Below are 24,687 nucleotides of genomic sequence, written 5' to 3' on the forward strand. Positions count from 1 at the left end.
GCTCTTTCCACACTATGTACACCCCTGTATGGATTCTTTTATGTGAATTTAGTTGACTGCTATTAGTAAAGCCCTTTCCGCACTCCACACAATTATATGGCTTCTCTCCTGTGTGGATTCTTTTGTGGAATGTAAGCGGATTGCTGTAAATGTCTTTCCACATTCTTGACATTTGTATGGCCTCTCTCCTGTGTGGATCCTTTTATGGGAAGTGAGATGACTGCTACTAATAAAGGTCTTTCCACACTGCTCACATTTATATGGCCTCTCCCGTGTGGATCCTTTTGTGGCATGTAAGTTGACTGCTATGAGTAAAGGTCTTTCCGCACTCTCTACATTTATATGGCTTCTCCCCTGTGTGGATCCTTCTATGTTTTATAAGGGATGCATTTTCACCAAAGTTCTTTCCACACTCTGTACATTTATATGGCCTCTCTCCTGTGTGGATCCTTTTATGGGAAGTGAGATGACTGCTACTAATATAACTCTTTCCACACTTCTCACATTTATATGGCCTCTCGCCTGTGTGGATTCTTTTGTGGTAAGTAAGCAGACTGCTGTGAGTAAATGTCTTTCCACATTCTTGACATTTGTATGGCTTCTCTCCTGTGTGGATCCTTTTATGGGAAGTGAGATGACTGCTACTAATAAAGCTCTTTCCACAGTGCTCACATTTATATGGCCTCTCCCCTGTGTGGATCCTTTTGTGGCATGTAAGTTGACTGCTATGAGTAAAGGTCTTTCCGCACTCTCTACATTTATATGGCTTCTCCCCTGTGTGGATCCTTTTATGTTTTATAAGGGATGCATTTTCACCAAAGCTCTTTCCACATTCCGTGCATTTATATGGTTTCTCCCCCGTGTGGATCCTTTTATGAACAGTAAGAGGTCCATTTTCGCAGAAACTCTTTCCACACTCTTGGCATTTATATGGCCTCTCTCCTGTGTGGATCCTTTTATGGGAAGTAAGGTGACTGCTGCTAGTAAATCCCTTTCCACACTGCTCACATTTATATGGCCTCTCTCCTGTGTGGATCCTTTTATGACAAGTAAGCTGATTGCTGTGAGTAAATGTCTTTCCACACTCTTTGCATATATACGGCCTCTCCCCTGTGTGGATCCTTTTATGTTTTATAAGCCATGCATTTTCACAGAAGCCCCTTCCACAGTCCATGCATTTATATGGCTTCTCCCCTGTGTGGATCATCTTATGCGAATTAAGATTACCCTTCTCAGTAAAGGTCTTTCCACACTCAGTGCACCTATATGGCTTCTTCCCTGTGTGGATCCATTTATGGGAAGTAACTTGGCTGCTTCTTCTGAAGCTCTTTCCACATTCCAAGCATTTGTAAGGCTTCTCTTCTGTCTGGATCATTTTATGAGATGTAAGGGATACATTTTCAGAAGTAACAGAGAAAGTTGAATTGTAATGTTTCCAACTGTCAGCGCATATATAATCTTCTTTTTGACTTGGGACTGGATAGTGTTTCTTTGCATCTAATTTGATTTGGAACAGTTTTACACAATTCCCAATATATTTTTTTTCTATTTCTTCTTGCTGGGCAAAAAAACCTTGCATTGGGGCATCGATGGAGGACAAACCTTCTTGTTTCCAATTGTTTGACTGGTTTCTCTCATGATTTTCAAGTTCCATTTGAACTGAAGATTTCTCTGTTCCATCTCCAGCATCGATCAATTGCAACAGTTTTCTGGAATATTTATTCTCCTGCCCATAATTACCTTCAGAGGAAAAGAGAAATGAAAATGATAACAAGGTTAGGGAAAAAGTTCAAATTGTAGGAACTTCCTTCAGGAATTTTTCAAATGCTAGTATGTTCAAGTTTTGCCTGCTTACACTGGTATGGTACAGAAAAGAGAATTTCTAAATTTATGAGCCATAAATCTTTGAAAATATCTAAAACATCCTTTGTGTGTGCAATTTGTCAATATTCAAATCTCACTATCAATTCTCAGTTAAGGAAGACTCAGGCGAAACATACAAGGAGGTATCAGAAGATGAAAGAAAAGTCATTAATCCAATTGCTGAAGAACTCACAGTTCTTCATTGCACAGATAGGAAAGTATCTGTTCTCAAAAAGCTGAAATTGCTGGAGCTGGGCATTTACTCATAACAAGGATTCATTTCTCATTAGTTGGTTAAAAAACAAATGGAAATATTCAGAGGAGAAATCGTACAGGATGCATCTAAGCAAAATGTCATTGACCTCTTTGCTTACTTGGAGCACAAGGCCAGAGCTTCTCTCTTCCAGGAGATGACACCTGGATGGGGATTTTTTTTAAAATAACAAACAGCTGATGGCATCTAAGTACAAATTGTCTTCCTGAACACTCTGATGGCAAATTCTTACCCAGAGAAGCCACATTCCTATGATTTTCCATCATGACTTCCGAATGCAGCGCTTTTTGGTCACGATCCAAGTCAGACCACTCCACCTTGGAGAAATACACAGCCACTTCCTCAAAGGACACAGGGCCTTCCTGAATAAGAAACGAAACAAAATAGGATTGGGAGGATTTGGAAGACCTGTCTTATTGTTTAGAAATTCCCAAAACAAAAAGGGCAAAGGTTTTATCAACATTTCTTCCTCACATTTTTGAACTACCCGTAGACACAGTAGGTACTGTACTCTTTCAGTGCCATCCAATGAAAGTAATCCCAGTCTCCTTCTATTATCCGGTTTGGATTTTTCCGCCTCCCACTCTTGGCCTCGCCTCCTTCTCCTCAAGCCTCCTGCTTCCAACCATTTGCAGCCAGCTTTCCTCCTTTGCTGGCCCTCCCCCAGCCATTCTGGACCGGGATGCCCTGTGTACGGTCACTCATGCGCTCATGACCTCTCGCCTGGACTACTGCAATGCTCTTTACATGGGGCTCCCCTTGAAGACCACTCGGAGGCTCCAACTGGTACAGAATGCGGCCGCGAGAGTTGTCTTGGGAGTTTCCCGGTACTCCCATGTTACACCTTTGCTCCGCGAGCTGCATTGGTTACCAGTTGTCTTCCAGGTGAGATTCAAGGTTTTGGTTATGGTCTTTAAGTCCTTACATGGCATGGGTCCGGAGTATCTCGGGGAAAACCTGCTGCCGGCGTCAACTTACCTCCGCCCTGTGCGTTCCCACAGAGAGGGCCTCCTCAGGGTGCCTCCGGTCAGAGAATGTCGGCTGGTGGCCCCCAGGGGGAGGGCCTTCTCTGTGGGCGCTCCGGCTTTATGGAACCAACTGCCGGTTGAGCTCTGGACGGCACCGGACCTTCGCTCCTTCCGGCGCGGTCTGAAAACCCATTTATTTGAACAAGCTGGCCTGGCCTGATGGGGGGGCGTCAGGGTTTTTAATGGGTTTTTATACTGCTACTGCTTTTATCTGGGCAATTGTTTAATTCTCTTTTAATTTTTGTATTTTCTATTTATATATGCCCTGTTCACCGCCCTGAGTCCTTCGGGAGAAGGGCGGTATATAAATTTAATAAAATAAATAAAAATAAATAATTCTCCACGGCCAACGGGTTCCTTGCCCCTCTGCCCCGGGCCATTCAACCCAGGCCATTCACTGAGACCCTCTTTGTCCCGGGCCTTTGGCTGCAGGGCACAAATAGCCGCCAGCCAATCAGATGGCAGGCAGCAGCCATGGTGCTCCAGCAGTAGTGTGCGATTGGGGGGTGGGGCACGGCTTCTGGCATTGAAGTGGGGGCATGGGGGAGTGTCGGGGAGTTAGCTGGTTATCCCCCAAAGATTCCCTAACTTTAAAAGAGCTGTTGGGTGGCAACAGTTACCCAGCACAAGGGGCTCAGGAGAAAGAGGTGCCGGCCATGCTAACTCCCACCCAGGAAGGAGGGGCTCAGAGGTAGCTAAAAGCATGGGAGGGAAGGAGGGAGGGCAAAGAAAGGAAGTGAAACCTTGACAGGGAGCAGAGGGCAGGTCTTCATCATCCCCAGCCCAGCAGGGGGCTTCCTGCCACACCATTGCAGACAAAATGAAGAGAAGGGTGAGGGGTGACATGGTAGCAGCGTTCCAATATCTCAGGGGCTGCCACAAAGAAGAGGGAGTCAAGCTATTCTCCAAAGCACCTGAAAGCAGGACAAGAAGCAACGGATGGAAACTAATGAAGGAGGGAAGCAACCTGGAACTAAGGAGAAACTTCCTGACAGTGAGGACAATTAACCAGTGGAACAACCTGCCTCCTGAAGCTGTGAATACTCCAACACTGGAAGTTTTTAAGAAGAGACTGAACGGCCATTTGTCTGAAATGGTATAGGGTTTCCTGCCTGAGCAGGGGGTTGGACTAGATGACCTCCAAGGTCCCTTCCAACTACTTCTTCTTCTTCTTCTTCTTCTTCTTCTTCTTCTTCTTCTTCTTCTTATTATTATTATTATTATTATTATTAAAAGGGGCCTCCAGAGAGAAGGAGGTGCAGGAGGAAGCTTTAAGCAAGTTCAGCAACCGGAATGGGGATTTCCCTGCCCACCCAATCAAACATGCTTCGTGGGTAATTTCCCAGCATGACAGAAGTGACCAAAATCTGCTGCAACCACCCAGCAGACAAGTGGTGGTGGTGGTGGGAAGAACTGTAGGAAGTCAGCGCACACACCCTAGAGGATATATTTTGGGGAATATTAAAAAGGCAGAATATTATATTTCCCCAAAGGAATAATATTGCAAATCTTAAGACAGAAACCAGCCCCCAGTCTCTCCCCCAAGCAGAAACTCAGCAGGCCAACTCTGTAGAAATGCAGATTTGATAATCCTATTCAGAAAGACTCAGGCTACTTATTCATAAGCACAATGCCTTCAGCTCCAGCTCCAGAGAAGCAGTACATGACCTTTAGGACGTAATAGGATTAACCCACCACCATTAGAATACCAAAAGGGCATACTGACCCTCAGGTCAAAGTTCATGACACAGGAACAGCAACAACCTCAAAGAGGACTGTCATAAATACGAGTCACCTGACCAAAATTCAGAGCCTTGGCAACCGACTCGTAGTTATGATGGTCGCTGCATCCTGGGGCACGTGATTACATTTCGGGTGCTTGGCAACCGACTCGTATTTATGACGGTCACAGTGTCCCGGGGTCATCCAATAATAACAATTTTCATTTTTTTAAGTGCAAATTTTCTCAGTTTCTCTTTGCCAGAGAAGCGTGAATAGCACCCAAGAGAGGAGGAGAGGGGGGAGAATAAAAACAAGGGGGAAAAAATGATTCTATCCGCATCCAGCTCTTGTGTGTGTGTGTGTGTGTGTGTGTGTGTGTGCAGTGGGTATTTTTATTTTTTGACTCGTTTTGCTCTTTTAAAAAGACTGCGCCCCCAACGCCACCCCTCTGCAAAGCCAGAACCCTGGCACCCTCACGGTTTGACTGCCATGCCCCCCCTGGCAGCTCCATAGCCCCCCCTCTTTCCCCTCCTTTGAAACAAACAATCCCTTCCCTCGAATCCTTTTGTTCCTCCCTTCTGAATTAAAATGAAAGAAAGCCAAGTTTTTTATTTTGTGGCCTTTACGTATTTAAACTGCTAGAAGGAAGTGGGAAAGAAAATCAGCGTGAGACACACGCTTCTGTTTTAACCCTTTTTCCTTGTCCTTGTGAGAGGACAGCATTTTTGGGGATGAAGCTGCTCCCTTTCACACACACACCCCACAATCCAGCAGCCGAACAAGACGTCTACCTGCCCGCCCAGCCCCGCCCTTCCCGTCCAAGATTTTTGTTGTCATGAGCATTTCTGTTCAGGATTGGCAGCAGGGGGTGGTGGTTGATTTTTAATTAATTTAATTTAATTTAATTTAATAATTTAATTTGTATACTGCCCTTCTCCCGAAGGACTCAGGGCGGTGAACAGGGCGATACATAATAAAAAAACAGAATACAAAAATTAAAAAGTGATTAAACAATTATGCCCGTAGTAATTAATACATATTAAAAATTAAAACTAGTTATAAAAACCCAACCCCATCCCATCAGACCAGGCCAGCTTGTTCAAAAAAGAAGGTTTTAAGATCGCGCCGGAAGGAGCAAAGGTCGGGGGCCATCCGGAGCTCAACCGGCAAGCGGTTCCATAGGTCTGGCGCGCCCACAGAGAACGCTCTCCCCCTGGGGGCCACCAATCGGCATTCTTTGATCGGAGGCACCCTGAGGAGGCCCTCTCTGTGGGAGCGCACTGGACGGAGGGAAGTTGACGCCGGCCGCAGGTGTTGCCGTAGGTAATCCGGACCCATGTTGCCGTAGGTAATCCGGACCCATTTCCCCCCCCCCATCTGTCTGCTGGGTGGTTGCAGCAGGTTTTGGTCACTTCTGTCGTGCTGGGAGGTTACCCACAAAGCACATTTGTTTTTTTGGGGGGGAAATCCCCACTCCAGTTACTGAGCTTGCTTAAACCCTCTTCCTCCACTTCCTCGTCCTCACTGAAGCCCACTCTCTGTCTGCAACGGTGGAGCAGAAAGCCCCCTGCCGGGGCAGGGATAATGAGGATCTGTCCTCTGCAGAATAGGAGCAAGGTTACTATGCTCCCTGTCAATCTGGTTTGATTTCTATTCTTGGCCCCCCCTCCCTCCCTCTGAACCCTTCCTTCTTGGCAGTTAGCATTGCTGGCACCTCTTTCTCCTGAACCCCTCACGTGGGGTAACTGTTGCCACCCAAGAGCTCTTTTAAAGTTAGGGAATCTTTCCAAACTTAAAATTTCCTTATATGTAGTCACATCATGTTTAACCCCAATACTTATATTTTCTATTGCGTGTTTTGGTATTGACCATATAGGTATCTTATAATTTAACTAAGTTGATGTTGAATTTAATTACGGCAGCAAGACTTTTAGTAGGGCAATATTGGAAGAAGGAAGAACTGCCGACTATAGAAGAATGGACTTTAAACGTTTCCAACCTGGAGGAAATGGCAAAGATCTCAGCGTACTTGACAGACCATTCGCAACAGAGATATACTGTGGAGTGGAAAAAATGGATTGATTATATCCAGAATAAATATGGGACTAAAAGGTTTCACCTAGCATTTGAATAAGTATTAATGTGATATTTATAATGCTTGTAGTTATTTTATAAGAGTTAAAGTGTGATAGATTTAATAGTTTATTGTTGTTTGCATAAGGTAGATTATGATTGTTTGTATTTTTATACCCTGTATTTAGCTCTGGGAAGTCGGGGAGGGGGGAGGGGGAAGGGAGGGAGGTGTTGGGGAGGGTTGGGGAGAGGGGGGGGTTGGGAGGGGTTTTGTTTTGTTAAAAATAAAATGTATTGTAAAACTTTTCAATAAAAAAAATAAAGTTAGGGAATCTTTGGGGGGATGACCAACTAGCACCCCAACACGCCCCCCCATGCCCCCACTTCACTTCAGAAGCCACACACCCCCAAACCCCCTGCAATCACCTATCAGCAATCGCAAGCTGCTCCCGCAGCACCATGGCTGCTGCCTGCCATCTGATTGGCTGGGGGCTATTTGTCCTGTGCATCCAAAGGCCCGGGACAAAGGGAGCCTTGGTGAATGGGCCAGGCTGAATGGCGCGGGGCAGAGGGCAAGGGGAATGGCTGGGTGAGGGCCATCAAAGGAGGAAGGCTGGCTGCAAATGGGTGGAGGCAAGAGGCTTGAGGAGAAGGAGGCGAGGCCAAGGGAGGGAGGCGAAAGATCCCTGACCCCATAACAGAAGGAAACTCTGACTGGATGTTGGGGAATGGAAGGATTTATACTCCTCGTAGAAATCCTTCCATTCCTCACCATCCAGTCAGAGCTGAAGAAGCTTCTTGAATGAGAAGGGAAACGTCTTCAGAGGAAAACAAGAAAATCCAGTCGCCTCTACCACCCCTGCCTGAAGGAATGACTATGATTTAAAGGAGCAGGCAGAGCGATACAAGAGGAAATGGTAAAGAGGATTACTATGTTTTACTCTCCAGCTTGATGGACTTTTTTGGATTACAAATCTGAAGTGAAAGTGCGTCATATTTGGTAAAAGATGGCGGCTAAACCACCCCCTAAAACTCTTCAGAGTGCTGGAACTTCTCCCGTGCAACAATCATTATTGCAGGCGCTGCATCCTCCTGATGTATTGACATCAAAGGACTTACAAGATGCTCTTGAAAAACATACCCAGGTAATTTTGGAATCAATTAATATTAGATTTGCACAGATGAAGGAGAAATTGGAGAAATTGGAGGAGAGAATGGAGGAGAGGATGGAACAGAAGCTCAAAGCGATGAGGGTAGACATCTTGACTTCAGTGTTTAAAGTGGCTCGGTGTGTGGAAGAATTGGAGGAAAAGCTAGAAGACTTGTCTCAAAAGAATGCTATATTAGAAGCAAAACTATTGGAGAATGAAAATAAAATGGAAAGGGAACTGTGTCTTGCTCAATATTTCCAGATGCAGTTTGCCATTAGAATTAGAGGCTTAAAGGAGAATACTAAGGAAGATCTAAAGCAGCTGGTTTCTGAGGCTTTTGAAATAGTGTTGAAACAGCCAGCATCTGAAATAAAAGGAGGCATGGACAAAGTGTTTCGTGTGAATTCATGGATTGCCAGACAGAGAAAGTTGCCTAGAGATGTGGTGGTATATTTTGCAAAAAGGGAAACTAGAGATGAAGTTATACAAGCTGCTTATGATACTAAAGTTATGATTGCTAATCAAGAAGTTTTGGTCTTAAAAGAAATTCCTCCAAAGATTCTAAGGAGAAGGAAGGATTTTACATTTCTTGTGCAAGAGCTCAAGCAGCGAGATATAAGGTTCAGATGGGAGATCCCAGTGGGGTTGATGGTGACGCACGAAGGTAAAAAGTACCGTTTGGTTACTTTGATGCAAGCGCGTGATTTCTACAATAATGTTTTAAATGCAACGCCATTAACACTTTTGGAAGCTGGAAAGGGATCTGGAGAAGGAGTGCATCAAGAGGCCGAAGATGGTCAGATAGAAGACAACGGTGTTGGAGGAGATCAAGATACAACCTCGTCGGATGAATCTATAAAACAGAGGGTGACGCGTGCTGCTGCAAAACGATCTAAGAAGAGAAAGTAGCAGGAATTGCAGAAGTCTATGGAACTTTTACGATATAGTCAAGTAGTCAAGTAGGGGAGGGGGGAAAAGATTTGGGTGTAGACGCAATATATTTTTATATTTGGTGGTTCTGTGGAAAGGGTGAGCTTTTTTGGATTGTGGTACTGGAAGAGGAACGGCCGATTACAGAAGAGTTGACTTTAAAGTTTTTTGATTTGGGATCCTTGGTTAATTTGGAAAATTATTTGTAAGAATGTTATATCATGGAATGGATAAAATGGATGGAGTTTATTTAGGATAAGTATAGGGTTGAGAAGGGGTTTTTTTCTTCTTTTTCCTTTTTTTTTTGTCTTTAATATATATTTAATACTATTAAGGTTTGTTCCATTCTATATAAGCTAGAGAGTGTCCTTTTCTTATTCTAGTTTTTTTTATACATATATTTAATATTGTTAAGGTTTGTTTTATCCTATATAAGCTAGAGAGTGATGGATTTTAGAATTTATAGTTGTTAGTATATGGTTGCTTAGGTTTGCTTTTTTATATATATATATATACCTTGTATTCAGCTCTGGGAAGTAGGGGGGGGAGGGGGGAGGTAGGGGGGGAGGAGGGAGGGGGAAGGGGGTTTTTTTAAAGGAAAATTGTATTTTAAAACTTTTCAATAAAAAAAAAGAAAAAGAAAATCCAGTCGCCTCATGAAAAAATATCTAAAAAAACATCTGAAAAAACAACTAAGATCTGGATGACTAAGAAACTGCTGGTAGTCTGAGTGGTTGGCTGACCAGGAGAGAAGAAAGAGGAGAAAATGTTCTGGGTTTCTCAGCTTTTGGAAAGCTACATAGTTTGGCCTCCAATTCCAGGCAGAATTCAGAGAATTAGAAATTACTTTACAAACCACAAGGGCTTGGATTATGTGCTTTTCCAGGACAATTTTTTACTTAGAGACTTCTCTATCTGGCTAACTTCATTAAATTTAATAGTCTGCCTTACCTTTTAATCCAATAAGCTTGTTTTTTCTTATCACTGGTTGTTAACAAGGCTTTTTAAAAATGATGATGTACACAGAACTTTTTTCTTCCATTTTTCCCTCTTGTTTGGATTGGGTTAATGATAATAATAATAATAATAATAATAATAATAATAATAATAATAATAATAATACTACAAATAATAATTTGGAAGGGACCTTGGAGGTCATCTAGTCCAACCCCCTGCTCAGGCAGAAAACCTTATACCATTTCAGACAAATGGCTGTCCAGTCTCTTAAAAACTTCCAGTGTTGGAGCATTCACCACCTCTGGAGGCAGGTTGTTGCACTGGTTAATTGTTCTAACTGTCAGGAAGTTTCTCCTTAGTTCCAGGTTGCTTCTCTCCTTGACTAGTTTCCATCCGTTGCTTCTTGTCCTGCTTTCAGGTCCTTTGGAGAATAGCCTGATTCCCTCTTCTTTGTGGCAGCCCCTGAGATATTGGAACACTGCTATCATGTCACCCTCACTCTTCTCTTAGTTAAACTACACATACCCAATTCCAACAACCGTTCCCTATATGTTTTAGCCTCCAGTCCCTCAATCATCTTTGTTGCTCTTCTCTGTACCCTTTCTATAGTTAGGGTTATTTATCGTGTTCCTGAGCAACGTACCAGATGTAGTCAAGATTCTTATTAGGAAATAGTTTTTGAAGACCAGTACTTGTGCTAATTACTCTGTCTAGTTTACAAGAAAAAATCCTTCAAAAGAGGCTTTCTTTTCATAATTCTTTGATTTAGAATGGGACAACACTGCTCAAACATAAGAAAATACGCTGGGACATCAACTTGATTCCAGAGAAAAAGGAAGCTTACAAGTCTAATGAATTAAATCTCTCCCCCCCACTTACTTGATTTGGAATTTCAACCACTGTTTCAGCTCCGTCAAAAGGAGGAGATTTCATTTGACTCATCCCTGTGAGGGGTCAAGAATTTTAAAACACAGTATTAAAGCAATAGAAAGGTGTATTCTATAGAACACGGGTGTCAAACTCAATTTCATTGAAGGCCGCATCAGCATTGCGGTTGCCTTCAGGGGGCTGGGTGGGTATGGCCAGGGTGGCCGTGGCCTACTGGGTGGGCGTGGCCAGCTCTACATCATTCACATCAAGGGTGCCTCTGGGGCCTGGGCAGGAGTGGGACAGATCTGAGGGTCTCTGGTAGGAGGAGGGTCTCTGGGCAGGGCCAAGGCAGTGTTTCCAGGATGGCTTCGCGGGCCACATGAAACCACTTTGCGGGCCGGATCCGGCCCCCAGGCCTTGTGTTTGACATGTTTGCTATAGAATAATGGTCATAGATAAAACACCTGGGACCCTTCTGGATAATGGAAGGACCCTTGATCACCTCCTGAGTAGTCCTGACCTGGATGTTTTTCAGAGATCCTCCAGGAAAACAGTTCTTGAGAGGCACTTGATGTATTACTTCTTCCCTCAGGATATCTGATTTCCCCACTGAAGGACTTGAAATAGGAGGATAAAGAAAAGAATTAAGAGACAACACACAACATTAAGTGGATTCTTGTTCTCTGAACACAACCTTAAAGACCCCAATATCCATCAGTGAGGCTGAGTGAGAAACCAATGGAACAGTATCCTACAACAATTAGTGGGACATCTTCACATATGTATGCAGAGAATTCTGGTAGGAAGGGGTGAAGTATTCAAATGCATTCTTTATTCCCTAAAACCATCCTGGAGTCCAGAGACAAAGGTCTCTCACCTGCAACTCAACCTGCTTCTTCTGCTCCTCCGCCTGGCTCAGGAGGAAGCCTTCCGCCACGGCCACCGCCTGGGAGCTGGTCTCTGCTCCACACTCCCGCACCCAGCTCTCCATCTCTGGGGGCAGGATAGCCAGGAGCTGCTCCAGAACAACCAGGTCTAGCATCTGGGCTTTGGTGTGCTTTTCTGGTCTCAGCCATCGCCTGCATAAGTCGTGGAGTCGGTTGCAAAGTCCTCGGGGACCCTCAGCCTCCTGGTATTGGAGGCTCCTGAGGTTCCATGACTGAATCTCTGAATGGGTGATGGTTTTCTCCTCTAGGATCTTCTGGCCAGCTCTTGCCCAGATCTCCCCATAGCAGCCAGGCTGAATAGCAGAAGGACCTTTTCCAGTTCCCTCACTTGATAAAAATTGTGTCTCCATTCTGTCTTTTTCCTCTAGCGTAACTCCAAATGGGTCCCAAGAATCCTGTGGCTCTCCAAATGCCTTTTCATTCGTAGAACCGATCCTGTTGCTGCAGGACAAACCACACAGCACATTCTTCAGCCTTCTTTCCCCGAGACAAAATTTTGGCTCATGAAGGTGTACAAATGGCTTCCAGTTTCTGTATCTGAAAAGGCAAAAAGAAAATAAGTTAAGAGAGTGGCGAATTTAACCATCAAACAAAACTCATCGCCATGGAAGGAAGTACTTTACTGAAATAGAACTTAAGTGGCTTTGAAAAAATGAGTCCTGTATTGTGTGTGTGTGTGTGTGAGAGAGAGAGAGAGAGGGAGGGAGAGAGAGATGCAAAATATGGGAATAATTTCCATCATGGACTTGGAAAACCCACCAAATACATTCTCTGTTTCTTCTTCTTCACAAAGAAGGGCTTTCTTTTTTAACTGGTATAGGGATTCCTGCCTTAGCAGAACTAGAATAGGGCTTTTCAACCAGTCGTACGGGTATCACCTGTGGTACATTGGCACCTGGCAGGTGGTACGCGTCCATCCTAGAAAAGTGGTAGCAGGGGAGGGGGATGAGCTGAACCGGTGGTAGCACCGCACAAGCCTGAGCGAGAGATGGCTGGAGCTGCAGGGCTGCCAGGGCTCAGCGGAAGTGCCAGGATCAGCGCCAGGCTCCAGCTGGAGCTCCGTGCTGATCCTGGCGCTTCTGCTGAGCCCAGAAGAAGTGCCGATCAGCTGAAATGTTGCAGCATCTCCAGGGTCTTGTGATTTACATTCAGATGCTTGGCAACTGATTCATATTTATGACGGTCACAGTCTCCCAGGGTCATGTGAAGTGACCAAAACCTGCTGCAGCCAACACCAGAGGGGGGGGGGAATAAAAACTAAACATCCCCCCCACCCCACCCCTGCTGCCAAGTCTCAACAGAAATGCTCACAACAATGAAAACCTCAGACAGGAGGAAGATTGCCGCCAGGCAGGCAGGCAGGTGTCTTGCTCGGCTGTGGCTTGGGGGGCACTTTTTTCAGTGCCATTGTAACTTTGAACAGTCACTAATCGAACTGTTGTACTTCATCACTTTTTCCCTTTTTTGGTCAAGTTTTTGACACCTTGCTAGGCGACTGGTGGTACTCGGATGTTCCCATATCCTAAAAGTGGTACAATGGGTGAAAAGGTTGAAAAGCCCTGAACTAGAAGACCACCTAGGTCCCTTCCAACTTATTCTATTCTATTCTCTATTCTATTATTATTCTATTCTATTCTGTATTCTATTCACTCTATATTCTACACTCCTCTCCTCTCCTTTGACCTCCAACCACGTATCACACTGTGGGATTCATTGTCTAACCCAGCGTTTCCCAACCTTAGGAACTTGAAGATGCGTGGACTTCAACTCCCAGAATTCCCCAGCCTGGGGAATTCTGGGAGTTGAAGTCCACGCATCTTCAAGTTCCTAAGGTTGGGAAACGCTGGTCTAACCCAGGGGTAGGCAACCTCGGCTCTTTTATGACTCATGGACTTCAACTCCCAGAATTCCTCAGTCAGCATAGCTGACTCAGGAATTCTGGGAGTTGAAGTCCATGAGTCATAAAAGAGCCGAGGTTGCCTACCCCTGGTCTAACCCAACCTGTCAAACCCAAAAGAGGTGAACAAACCATGCAAGTTCAGTTCACCTCCAAGGAAAAGCCAGGTAATGACCCTGCCTTTCCCTTCTTCTGGCTGGCCTTTGGAGAGCCGAGTCTCCTTCTGACAAGCAGGCAGGTTCACACAACCTGCCCGGAGCTCCAACCCCTTCAGCCGAGCGCAGGGCCGAGACTCCCCCGGAGCAGGGCCGGGAAGGAGGCAGCTGGAGGGGCCGCCCCGCTTCTCTCCCCCTCCGGAACCTGGAAGAGGGCCGCCACGGATCTCCCCCTCCCCTCTTTGCACAGGAAGAGCCCCAAATATACCCAAGACACGTGTGGATCTCTCCCCCACTCCCCCCCGGCGAGGATCTTCCGCCTCCTCTTCGCCTCCTGCGGAGCTCGAAGGGTTAAAAGGCGAGCGAGCGCGGCGTCCTAGAGCGGCAAGCGTTTGTGACGTCACACCTCATCTGGCAAGCCCGCTGTGAGCTTCGCCCTCCCGTGGGCCAATGGGGAAGCGCCTGGCGTTACCTTCTCTTGGCAGAGCGCCCCCTGGAGGATTCTGCGCAGAGTGCGAGGATTCCCCGAAAGGGCGGGAAAGAGTGAGGGGAAGGGAAAGGGGAAGAACGGGGATGGCGGGTTATAAGAGTAGGAGGAAAGGCCCCTTTTCATGGCTCCCTGTCCGAGAAAGGCTTCGACGTCTCCAGAGGTGGCAGCTTCTCCATCTTCCTCTCCTTCCTATCCAGGAACCGTCTGTGAAGATAGAGAAAAATCTCTCTGGAAAATTTGAACTCGCTTCCCTCAAGAACAGCCACCCTGAAGGCTCTGCAGAGATTGGAGGAAGCCTTGAAAGGAGCCAAATCCTGTCAAAAACAGCCAGGTAGTCAGACCAGCTGGGAAAGACAATTTGTGTCTTGTGGTTGTTACGAATTCTGGCCTGACGTGGAGGAAGATGGGACACAGACAGGGAAGCCACAATCTGGAAAACGGAGATTTTTGTCAGTTTTTATTTTTTTTAATTCAATATATACTGCTGCCCTTCTCAATTTCTTGGCTCTGGGTGCCTAAGAATAAAGAGAAACACTTGAGTGGCAGCTTGCAACAAAGGGAATAATGCTGAAGAAAAAGAAATATTAAAAAAATAATCCAATTACAAAATGGAGAAAAAGCTGAAACTCAAGGATGTTCTAGAAATTTTACCTCACAACGAGGTGCCCTGGTGCAGAAATGAAGAGAGGGAAAAACGACATCTCATCTGTGACTGGAGAAAAAGTAGAATTGCAAAATGAAAGAAGGAAAATAGTGAAAAGAGAATATAAGACCCAAATACCATGAGGAATAAATGTTTTAATGGGGAATTTATTTCAGGAATGAATTCTGACTAGGAAGCTTAAGATCTTTGGGAAATTTAAGGCAATGGGAATATCTTTAAATAATAAATGGAGGACAAAAAAATTGTACAGATTTTGTTTTAGCCAAAACTCCACAGGTCTGAAGAGATTCCTATGCATTTGGAGGTGACAATGCAAGAAAAAGAAATTTAGCTCTAACTAGCAAACCAAAGAATTGAACTAGTAGAGAGAAAGTGTTTAAAAAGCTACTTAAGAGAAATGTTTTCTTCAGCTCATTTCTTTACCTGTTTAGGTTTCTTTTACAGGTAGTCCTCAACTTACAACCATTTGTTTAGTGACCATTCAAAGTTACAGCAGTATTATAAAATGTGACTTATGTTTTTCACATATACGACTCTTGCAGTCTCAGTCACATGATCAAAATTTGAATGCTTAGCAACTGGCTCATATTTATGATAGTTGCAGTGTCCCATGGTCAGGTGAACATCTTTCGTAACCTTGTGATAAGCAAAGTCAAAGGGGAAGCCAAATTTATGTAACTTACTAACATAACAACTGAAAAGGTTCACTTAACAACTGTAGTAAAGGTTGCAAAATGAGGCAGAATTCACTTCTTGCTTAGCAATGGAAATTTGGGGCTCAATTGTCATAAGTTGAAGGCTACCTGTAATTGCTAATTCTGTAGGTCTGTGCAGAAGGGGAGCCAGAATTACTGCCTGTGCTTAGGAAAAGCCTGTGCAACCAGGCAACACTGCTTTTGCCTCCACTTTCCCAAGCACCACACAGCCTCTGCTTTTCCCCAAAGGGCTGTGCAATTTTCCAACCCCAGAAAATGGAGAGATGGGATCTAGCACTGAGGCATTAATCCTCCCACTAACAGCTTGCTTCCAAGCATCCACACTGGATGTTCCAGCTGTCTGGCCAATTACATAAGCCACAGCTGACAAGGTCCAGAGGCAGCTTCACCCACCCTACTCCTTAGCCTAGACAAGCAAGTACCAAGAAACTGGGTGGCTGGGTGTATAGGAGAAAATTGGTCAGAAAAGAGCAAGCAGAAGAGAACCTCCAAATGGAAATTAGCAACTATTTCAAGCAGTTAAGAGGGATATCAGTCAACTGCCAGTATTGCAAGCTGCTATGAGCAGTATATCCTGATGGATTCTTGCCTGGAGCTGGACCACAATCAGAAAAGCAACAACATTGAAACAACTACTCATCCCAACCAGTGGGAGGATTTTTGCAAAGAGCAAAGAATGGATGCCACTTTCAGCCTTTACTTTGGATTGGAGTATTAACACACTGATCATTAAAGACCTATTTAGGTGGCAACATCAACTTGCAAGGCTTAGGAAGGGGGAGCTAACTCAGAGCCATTGAGTGTTGCTGGAGAAGGTGTGTGCACTGTGCTCATTTTCATGTCAATAGTTTTTAATACAACAAAGGGAAAAAGTATTTTATACATCTAGTGAGTAATCATACCATTGATATTTAATTTTATTTAAATCTAATTTAGACTTTTTCCTTTTTCCCCTCAAAGGGGGTGGAAAATCTAGGAAACTACAAATCAGCCTGACAATATTTGGGAAGATCCTGAGAAAGACAAGCAACAGATCTGCAAACACCTAGAAGCAAGCAAAGATATAGCCAGAAGCCAACAAAACCCTTGTTTTCCTAGACCATGGTCTGCATTGATTACATGAAGGGCTAATGGCAAGAGATGGATTGCACCTCACAAGAACTGGAAAGAATATATTCAGAAAACAACTGGCTCATCTTTGACAAAGTGACTAAATTAGTAGACCAGTGAAATGCTGTGGACATAGTATACTTACACATCAGCAAGTTATTTGAGAAAGTAGACCACAACTTGGGATGAATTTGTGATGAACTTGGGATGAATTTGTAACAGGCTGACAAACCGTACTCAATGAGTATTCCTTAATGGTACTATATCTACATGGACAAAAGTAAGCAGTGGGGTCCCACAAGATTTCGTTTTAAGCCCAGTACTCTTCAATATATTCTAAATATGAGCCAGCAGAGTGTGGCAGCAGCCAAAAAAACTAATACAATCCTTGATTGTATAGAGAGAGGCATAGAATCAAAATTACATCAAGTATTAATTCTGCTTTATAAATCCTTAGTAAGACCACATCTGGAATACTGCATCCAGTTTTGGTCACCACATTACAAGAAAGATGTTGAGATTTTGGAAAAAGTGCAGAGATGAGCAACTAAGATGGTTAAAGGCGTGGAGACTAAAAATGGGAAGAATGGCTGCAGGAATTGGGTATGGCTAGTAGTCTAAAGAAAAGGACTAGGAGTGACATGATAGCAATATTCCAATATTTGAGAGGCTGCTACAAAGAGGAGGGGGTCAACTCAGTGGTGCGATTCAGCTAGTTCACACCACTTTGGCAGAACCAGTAGCTAATTTTTTGTTGCCCAGGCCCAGAATGGACTTCCAGTAGTAGCATCCACACAGAGAACTGATTGTTCACATATTTGAATCCCACCACTGAATTAACTTATTTGCCAAAGCACCAGAAGTCAAGACAAACACTAGATGGAAACTAATCAAGGAGAGAAGCAACCTGAAATAAAGGAGAAATTTCCTAGCAGAACAGTTAACCCAGGGGTGTAAAACTGCTGGCCCACAGGCCAGATGCATCATAGTGAAATTGTGCCCACTCCATTTCCGGCAATGGCAAAAAAGTTGCAATATGTCGTGACACATCACTTGACATTGTGAGTTTAACTGGTGGAATGGCTTGCCTTCAGAAGTTGTGGATGCTTTATCACTGGAGGTTTTTAAGAAGAGACTGGACAGTCATTTGTCTGAAATGATATAGGAGGTAGGCCCAAAGACCTCTCGGGTACCTTCCAATCCTGTTCTTTGCTTTCCCCATCCTGTTCTGTTCATTCCATTCCATTTCTTAGCCCTTGTCACAACATAAAAAGACAAAATAAGGCCCCAATGCTTGAAGCAAGTTTGGAGGGTCTTCTCATCATTCTGGCTCCTTTTATGAGGGAGGAATTCTTCATCCTGAAGCTCAGACTCTATGGTGATATGTATATGATGATTCTCACATAATGAGAGACCTTTGACAAAAAAGTTTCAAAGCTTCTGCTTAATTGATACTGCTTGACTGAGTTCTACACAAATGGATATGTCGGATTATTTTTGGTATCTTCACACCCCAGACAGTTCCCCTTCTGATTGCTGTCTGCTTATCTGAAGAGATTTAAATAACTTTCTGAAATATTTTTCTTAATTTCATATTATTTTATTTTGTCCCACACTGATTTCTAAAGATTTTCCTTCTTGATAATTTGCAATGTCAGCACAATGGAGTTGTTTTCATTCTCATTCTCCTGACTATCCCCAACTTGAGGCAGAGGGAGGGAGAGAGGGAGGGAAGGAAGGAAAATTTATGAGTAATTTAAAGCACAAATCCTCTTAGTTGTTACTTTTAATTCCATATCACAATCAATGGAACAATTGAATCTCTCTGCATTCATTGATGGAACTTATGTTCCCTTTTGATTATAAGATTCCTTCAGACCTCAGAATACCTGCTGTGCTATTTCCATTTTTTTCCAGTGGAAAGAGAATTTAGAGCCATCTGAGGAAATGAATCTATTAAGACACAAGAAAGGGAGGGGCAAAGCCTTGGCCAGGGGTAGGCAACCTTGGCTCTTTTATGACTCATGGACTTCAACTTCCAGAATTCCTGAGCCAGCATAGCTGACTCAGGAATTCTGGGAGTTGAAGTCTATGAGTCATAAGAGAGCCGAGGTTGCCTACCCCTGGCCTAGGCAAAAGAGGGAAAAATTCAGTTATGGGAAGTGACCGTGGATCAGTTAAATTTGTACCTCCATCTGTGCTATAGTGGAAGAAAGACCAAGTTTTGTCTTGAAGAGATACATCTTCTCCTGCCTGGGCAGCATCATTATCTGTTAAATATCTGCCTGTTCACATCCCTCACAGAAAAGATCAATTAAAAACTGAGGAAAATACAATTCAGGAAAAAAAGATTTTCATTATTAAGATACAGTAGCATTGGCCGGTCAAAATAGAGAAAACTGCTGTTTATAATAAAAAAAAGCAAGTGCTCATTGTTTTTTTCCCCCCATTGGTAATTCCATGTCTCTGGAGCTGCCAAATATAAGAGTTTGACTCCTTTCCTATATCAGTATACACAAATATGAAAGGCATAGATTTCATTAACAAAGTCTAGAATTTGCACATTGTCCGCCAAACTTATCTGTTTATGGCAAAATTAAGTCATTACTCCTGAAACTCTTTCCAAGCTCTTCAGATTTATATGGTTTCTCTTCTGCATGAACCCTTTTATGAGATGTAAGGGAACCATTATGACTGAAGCTCTTTCCACACTGCAAACATTTGTATGGCTTTTCCCCTGTGTGGATCCTTTTATGCGAATTAAGATGACTGCTATTAGTAAAGCCCTTCCCACACTCCACACATTTATACGGCTTCTCCCCTGTATGGATCCAGTTATGGGAACTAAGTTGACTGCTATGAGTAAAGGTCTTTCCGCACTCTCTACATTTATATGGCTTCTCCCCTGTATGGATCCTTTTATGTTTCATAAGGGATGAATTTTCACCAAAGCTCTTTCCACATTCCGTGCATTTATATGGTTTCTCCCCCGTGTGGATCCTTTTATGAACAGTAAGAGGCCCATTTTCGCAGAAACTCTTTCCACACTCTTGGCATTTATATGGCCTCTCTCCGGTGTGGATCCTTTTATGGGAAGTAAGGTGACTGCTATTAGTAAATCCCTTCCCACACTGCTCACATTTATAGGGCCTCTCTCCTGTGTGGATCCTTTTATGGCAAGTAAGCTGATTGCTGTGAGTAAATGTCTTTCCACACTCTTTGCATATATATGGCCTCTCCCCTGTGTGGATCCTTTTATGTTTTATAAGCGATGCATTTTCACAGAAACCCTTTCCACAGTCCATGCATTTATATGGCTTCTCCCCTGTGTGGATCCTCTTATGCGAATTAAGATTACCCTTCTGAGTAAAGGTCTTTCCACACTCAGTGCACATATATGGCTTCTTCCCTGTGTGGATCCATTTATGGGAAGTAACTTGACTACTTCTTCTGAAGCTCTTTCCACATTCCAAGCATTTGTAAGGCTTCTCTTCTGTCTGGATCATTTTATGAGATGTAAGGGACGCAATTTCAGAAGTAACAGAGAAAGTTGAATTGTAATGTTTCCAACTGTCAGCGCATATATAAGCTTCTTTTTGGCTTGGGATTGGATAGTGTTCATTTACATCTAATTTGACCTGGAATAGTTTCGCACTATTTCCAATATATTTTTTCTCTATTTCTCCTTCTTGGGCAAGAAAATCTTGCATTGGAGCATCAGTGGAAGATGAGCTTTCTTGTTTCCAATCATGTGACTGGTTTCTCTCGTGATTTTCAAGTTCCATTTTAATTGCAGGCTTCTGTGTTCCATTTCCAGGACTGATTACTTGGAATGGTTCTCTGGAATCTTTATTCCCCTGCCCATGATCACCTGCAAGGAAAAGAGAAATGGAAGTGATAGCAAGATTAGGGGAAAAGATCAAAGAGTATAGGTAAAGGTAAAGGTTCCCCTGCACATGCGTGCTAGTCGTTTCCAACTCTAGGGGCCGGTGCTCATCTCCGTTTCAAAGCCGAAGAGCCAGCGCTTGTCCGAGGACGTCTCCGTGGTCATGTGGCCGGTATGACTAGATGCCAAAGGCACACGGAACACTGTTACCTTCCCACCGTAGTGGTCCCTATTTTTCTACTTGCATTTTTATGTGCTTTCGAACTGCTAGGTTGGCAGAAGCTGGGACGAGTAACAGGCGCTCACTCTGTTACGCGGCACTCGGGATTCGACCCACGAAACTGCCGACCATCTGATCGACAAGCTCAGCATCCTAACCCACTGAGCCATATTAATTTCCTTCCCTGCATCAGAGTGCCACTGATCACTTTCCCTCCTCAGAACAGAAGGGCAATTTTTTTCCTTCATCCTCCCAAGGCATGACATCTGGATGAGGATTTTTAATAAGAAATAGCTGGTGTTATCTAATTAAAGAATGTCTTCCTAAACACCGATTGAGGAGTAGCTAATGCTTACCCAGAGAGACCACGTTCCTATGATTTTCCAGCATGACCTCCCAATGCAGCTCTTTTTGGTGAGTGTCAAGTTGTGACCACTCCTCTTCAGAGAAATACACAGCTACCTCCTCAAAGGACACAGGACCCTCCTGAACAAGGGGGGAAAAACAGGCTTGGGAGGATTTGGAAAACCTCTATTATTATTTAGCAATTCCCAACGCAAAGATAGCAAATATTTTATCAATATTCATTTGTTTTTCACATTTTGGAACTGCCCTTTGGCATGATTATGTCATTCAGCAAAACTAACCCATTTCTTTTTGGATTAACTTAGCTATGTCTGTCTGTATGTCTGCCTCATTATCTACTGTATGTATATCCATCCATCCACCATCCAAGACTCTCAGCATGTGGATAGAATCAGCTTGCAGATGGGTCTTGAAATCCCCAGCTCTTGGCGGCTCCAGTCCTTCCTGTGTTTGCAGAAGGAAATGAGAGGGGGATATTCTTTCTAGCATTTCAGCAAACAGATTTTGGTGTCCTCTGAAGGACCAGTCTGAGGGCTTGAATGAATAAGAGAGGAGAAAATTTTGTAGATTGGACATTTCTCAGCTTTCGGAAAGCTAAATGGTTTGGCCTTCAGATCCAGGCAAAAATCAGAGGGTTAGAAATTACTTTGCAAATCACCAGGGTCTTGATTGTGTGCCATTTCAGGTCAATTTTTACTTTTAGACTTTTCTATCTGGCTACCTTAATGAGATTTTAATAGTTTGCCTCATCTTATAATCTCATTGGCTTATGTTTCGTATGATTGGTTAAAAAAACAAGGCTTTTTAAAAGTGGTGATGTGCCAGTGTATTTATTTAGGTTTGAGCAGCCTTGCCCAATTCCAAGTGAAAGAATTATGAAATGGCTCTCTTGAATGATTTTGTGAAAAATTAATTCTTGAAAATTAGGCAAAATAGCATAAGGAGAGTTAAGTACTGGTCTTAAATTATGATTTCCTATTAGAAAAGTCACAGGTGAATCTTGTATACTGCTCACAAACACAATAATAAAACAGTTCAAACAAGAAGAGAGAGCTGTGTACATCAGCTTGATTTCTGAGCAAACGGGAGAATATAAGTCTAATTAATTAATTCCCCAACTTACCTGATTTGGAGGTTCAACCATGGTTTCAGATCCACCGGAAAGAGGAGTAAACTTCATCCGACTCCTGTCTGTAAGGGATACAGAATTTTAAAATAAATGAGGGAACAGAATAATAAAATACACAGAGAAGATGAAACAGCTGGGATCTCTCTGGAGAAGGGAAGACTTTCAATTACCTCCTGAGGTGTTCTGACTTGGATCATCCTGGGGAATCCTCCTGAAAAACAGCTCCTGAGGATTTGATGGAGTCTTCCTTCCCCCAGGGTCTCTGATCTCCACAGCAACGGACTTGAAATAGGAAGAAGTAGAAAAAAGAATTAACGGACATCACACAACACGAACTGAACACAACTTCAGAGCTCCAGTATACATCAGTGAAGCTGAGTAAGAAAGCATGAGCAGTCCCAAATCTTCTTCTAGAATGGATAATGGGATAATGTCCTGTAAGAACTAATGAAACATCTCCACATATTTTTTTTTATATGCCAGAGTGGTCTGGGAGGAAGGGGTGAAGAATTCAAACATTCTGTCAGAATCCATTTATATCACATTCATAAATGTATGTTTAAAACATTATTCCCCCCCCATGGATTCTGCCATCTCCTGAGGAAGGAGGCGCATAAGTGGATTCAACCTGCCTTAGGTTATTTCAAAGACCAAGGGAAACCTTTTGAACTGGGGAGAACAAAAGGGAGGGTTAGAGAAGGAGGCATCTGGCCTGTGTCTTCTTTTAATTCTGGAGAGGAAGAAGGCAATAACCATAAAGATTTGAAGTTCCTTTTTTCCCCCCACGAAAGGGATGACACGAAGTAGAAGGATGGGGGCTGACCAAATGGGGTTGAGGGAAGGGGGGGTTGAACCGGGTACCCTTTATAAAATTTCAATTTGTAAAACAACACTAAGTCCTGTCTTGTATTCCCACAACCAAGCATGTCCTAGTAAAGATTCCTTTTGGACTAGAACTGACTCCAAGAGTTTTGTTTTCCTAAGACTTGGATTGGGGTGGGTCCTGACACATTCCTCATTCCTGTCAACTCCTTCTGAGCTCCAGACAGAAGACCTCCTACCTGCAACTTGACCTGCTGCTTCTCCTCCTCCGCCTGGCTTAGGAGGAAGCCTTCCACAAGGGCCACCGCCTGGGAACTAGTCTCTGCTCCACATTCCCGCACCCAGCTCTCCATCTGCAAGGGCAAAAGGGCCAGGAATTGCTCCAGAACAACCAGGTCCAGCATCTGGGCTTTGGTGTGCTTTTCTGGTTTCAGCCATTGCCTACAAAAGTGGTGGAGTCGGCTGCAAAGTCCTCGGGGACCCTCAGCCTGATTGTACAGGATGGTCCTGAAGTTCAAGGGCTGAACCTCTGAACGGATGAGGGTTTCCTCCTTCAAGATCTTCTGCCCTGTTCTTGTCCAGATCTGCCGACAGCTCCCGGGCTGAACCGCTGAAGGGCCTTTTCCCTCCCGTGCTAAAGGTTGGGTCTCCATTCTTTTCCTTTTCCGTAAAGCGACGACTCCAAACAATCCAAGGGATACTTGTGGATCTCCAAACACCTTTTCATTCACAGGACCATTTCTTCTTGCTGCAGGACTGATGACCACAGCAGGTTACTCCGCTGTCTTCGCCCAAGATATTTTGGCTGCAAGAGATACGAATGCCTTCCAGCTTGTGCATGTGAGACTGGGGAGGAAATGCCAAGGATTAGAAATTGGATCATGTAGCCCTTGAACAACTGGAACACATCTTGAGCCTAAAGGGATCAGGCCGACTTCCTCTCGGAACCTCCTCCAGTGCCTGGTGCGAATCCTGCTTCGCCCAACTTCTCTTCTCTCCTGGCGAGGATCTGCAAGGTCCAACCCTTAATCACGGGGTGGGAAGGGCCTCCCCCGCCCCAGATCCCGGCCGCCCTCCTGGGGATCCCCGGTTCTTCCGGGTGACAACGCGGCTGCTCTGGAGTTCTGCTTCCCCCTTGCATGGAGAGGGCGGCTGGGGAACATGGGACCCGGAGGAGGGCCGGGCAGGGGTTCCCCCCTCCTCCCTTTGCACGGGAATAGCCTCCCCCCCCGCCCGACCTAAGACACGCGTGGATCTCTCTCCTGCACCCTCTTCTCCTCCCGCGGAGCTCCAGGGGTTAAGGCGAGCGAGCGCGCCATCCTAGAGCGGGCAAGCGCTTGTGACGTCATTTCCCTCGCAGCCTCCTCTGGAAAGCCAGCCAACTCCCGAGGTTACGGAAGAGCGAGTGCCGAGCCCT

The 24,687-nt window shown here is 44.3% G+C and overlaps 1 protein-coding gene across 1 annotated transcript in view; it reads right to left on the reverse strand.

The window, feature by feature from the left end:
* LOC310633313 (uncharacterized protein) overlaps positions 1-24,472 on the reverse strand; it is a 25,630-nt gene extending 1,158 nt beyond the window's left edge. Inside the window, exons 1-11 of the mRNA XM_083351014.1 lie at positions 23,510-24,472; positions 22,619-22,730; positions 22,443-22,510; positions 21,310-21,439; positions 19,440-20,718; positions 15,009-15,173; positions 11,746-12,352; positions 11,371-11,485; positions 10,878-10,942; positions 2,370-2,499; positions 1-1,740 (exon numbers count right to left, since the gene is read on the reverse strand). The exon at positions 1-1,740 is cut by the window's left edge and continues 1,158 nt beyond it. Coding sequence (XP_083207140.1) covers positions 257-1,740; positions 2,370-2,499; positions 10,878-10,942; positions 11,371-11,485; positions 11,746-12,352; positions 15,009-15,173; positions 19,440-20,718; positions 21,310-21,439; positions 22,443-22,510; positions 22,619-22,730; positions 23,510-23,923 — 4,569 coding nt within the window. The 5' untranslated portion in view covers positions 23,924-24,472 and the 3' untranslated portion in view covers positions 1-256. The remainder of the gene's footprint in view (positions 1,741-2,369; positions 2,500-10,877; positions 10,943-11,370; positions 11,486-11,745; positions 12,353-15,008; positions 15,174-19,439; positions 20,719-21,309; positions 21,440-22,442; positions 22,511-22,618; positions 22,731-23,509) is intronic.
* Between the last annotated feature and the right edge of the window lie 215 nt (positions 24,473-24,687).

Source organism: Vipera ursinii, assembly GCF_947247035.1.
Source record: "Vipera ursinii genome assembly, chromosome: 2".
In the NCBI taxonomy this organism is placed as follows: Eukaryota; Metazoa; Chordata; class Lepidosauria; order Squamata; family Viperidae; genus Vipera; species Vipera ursinii.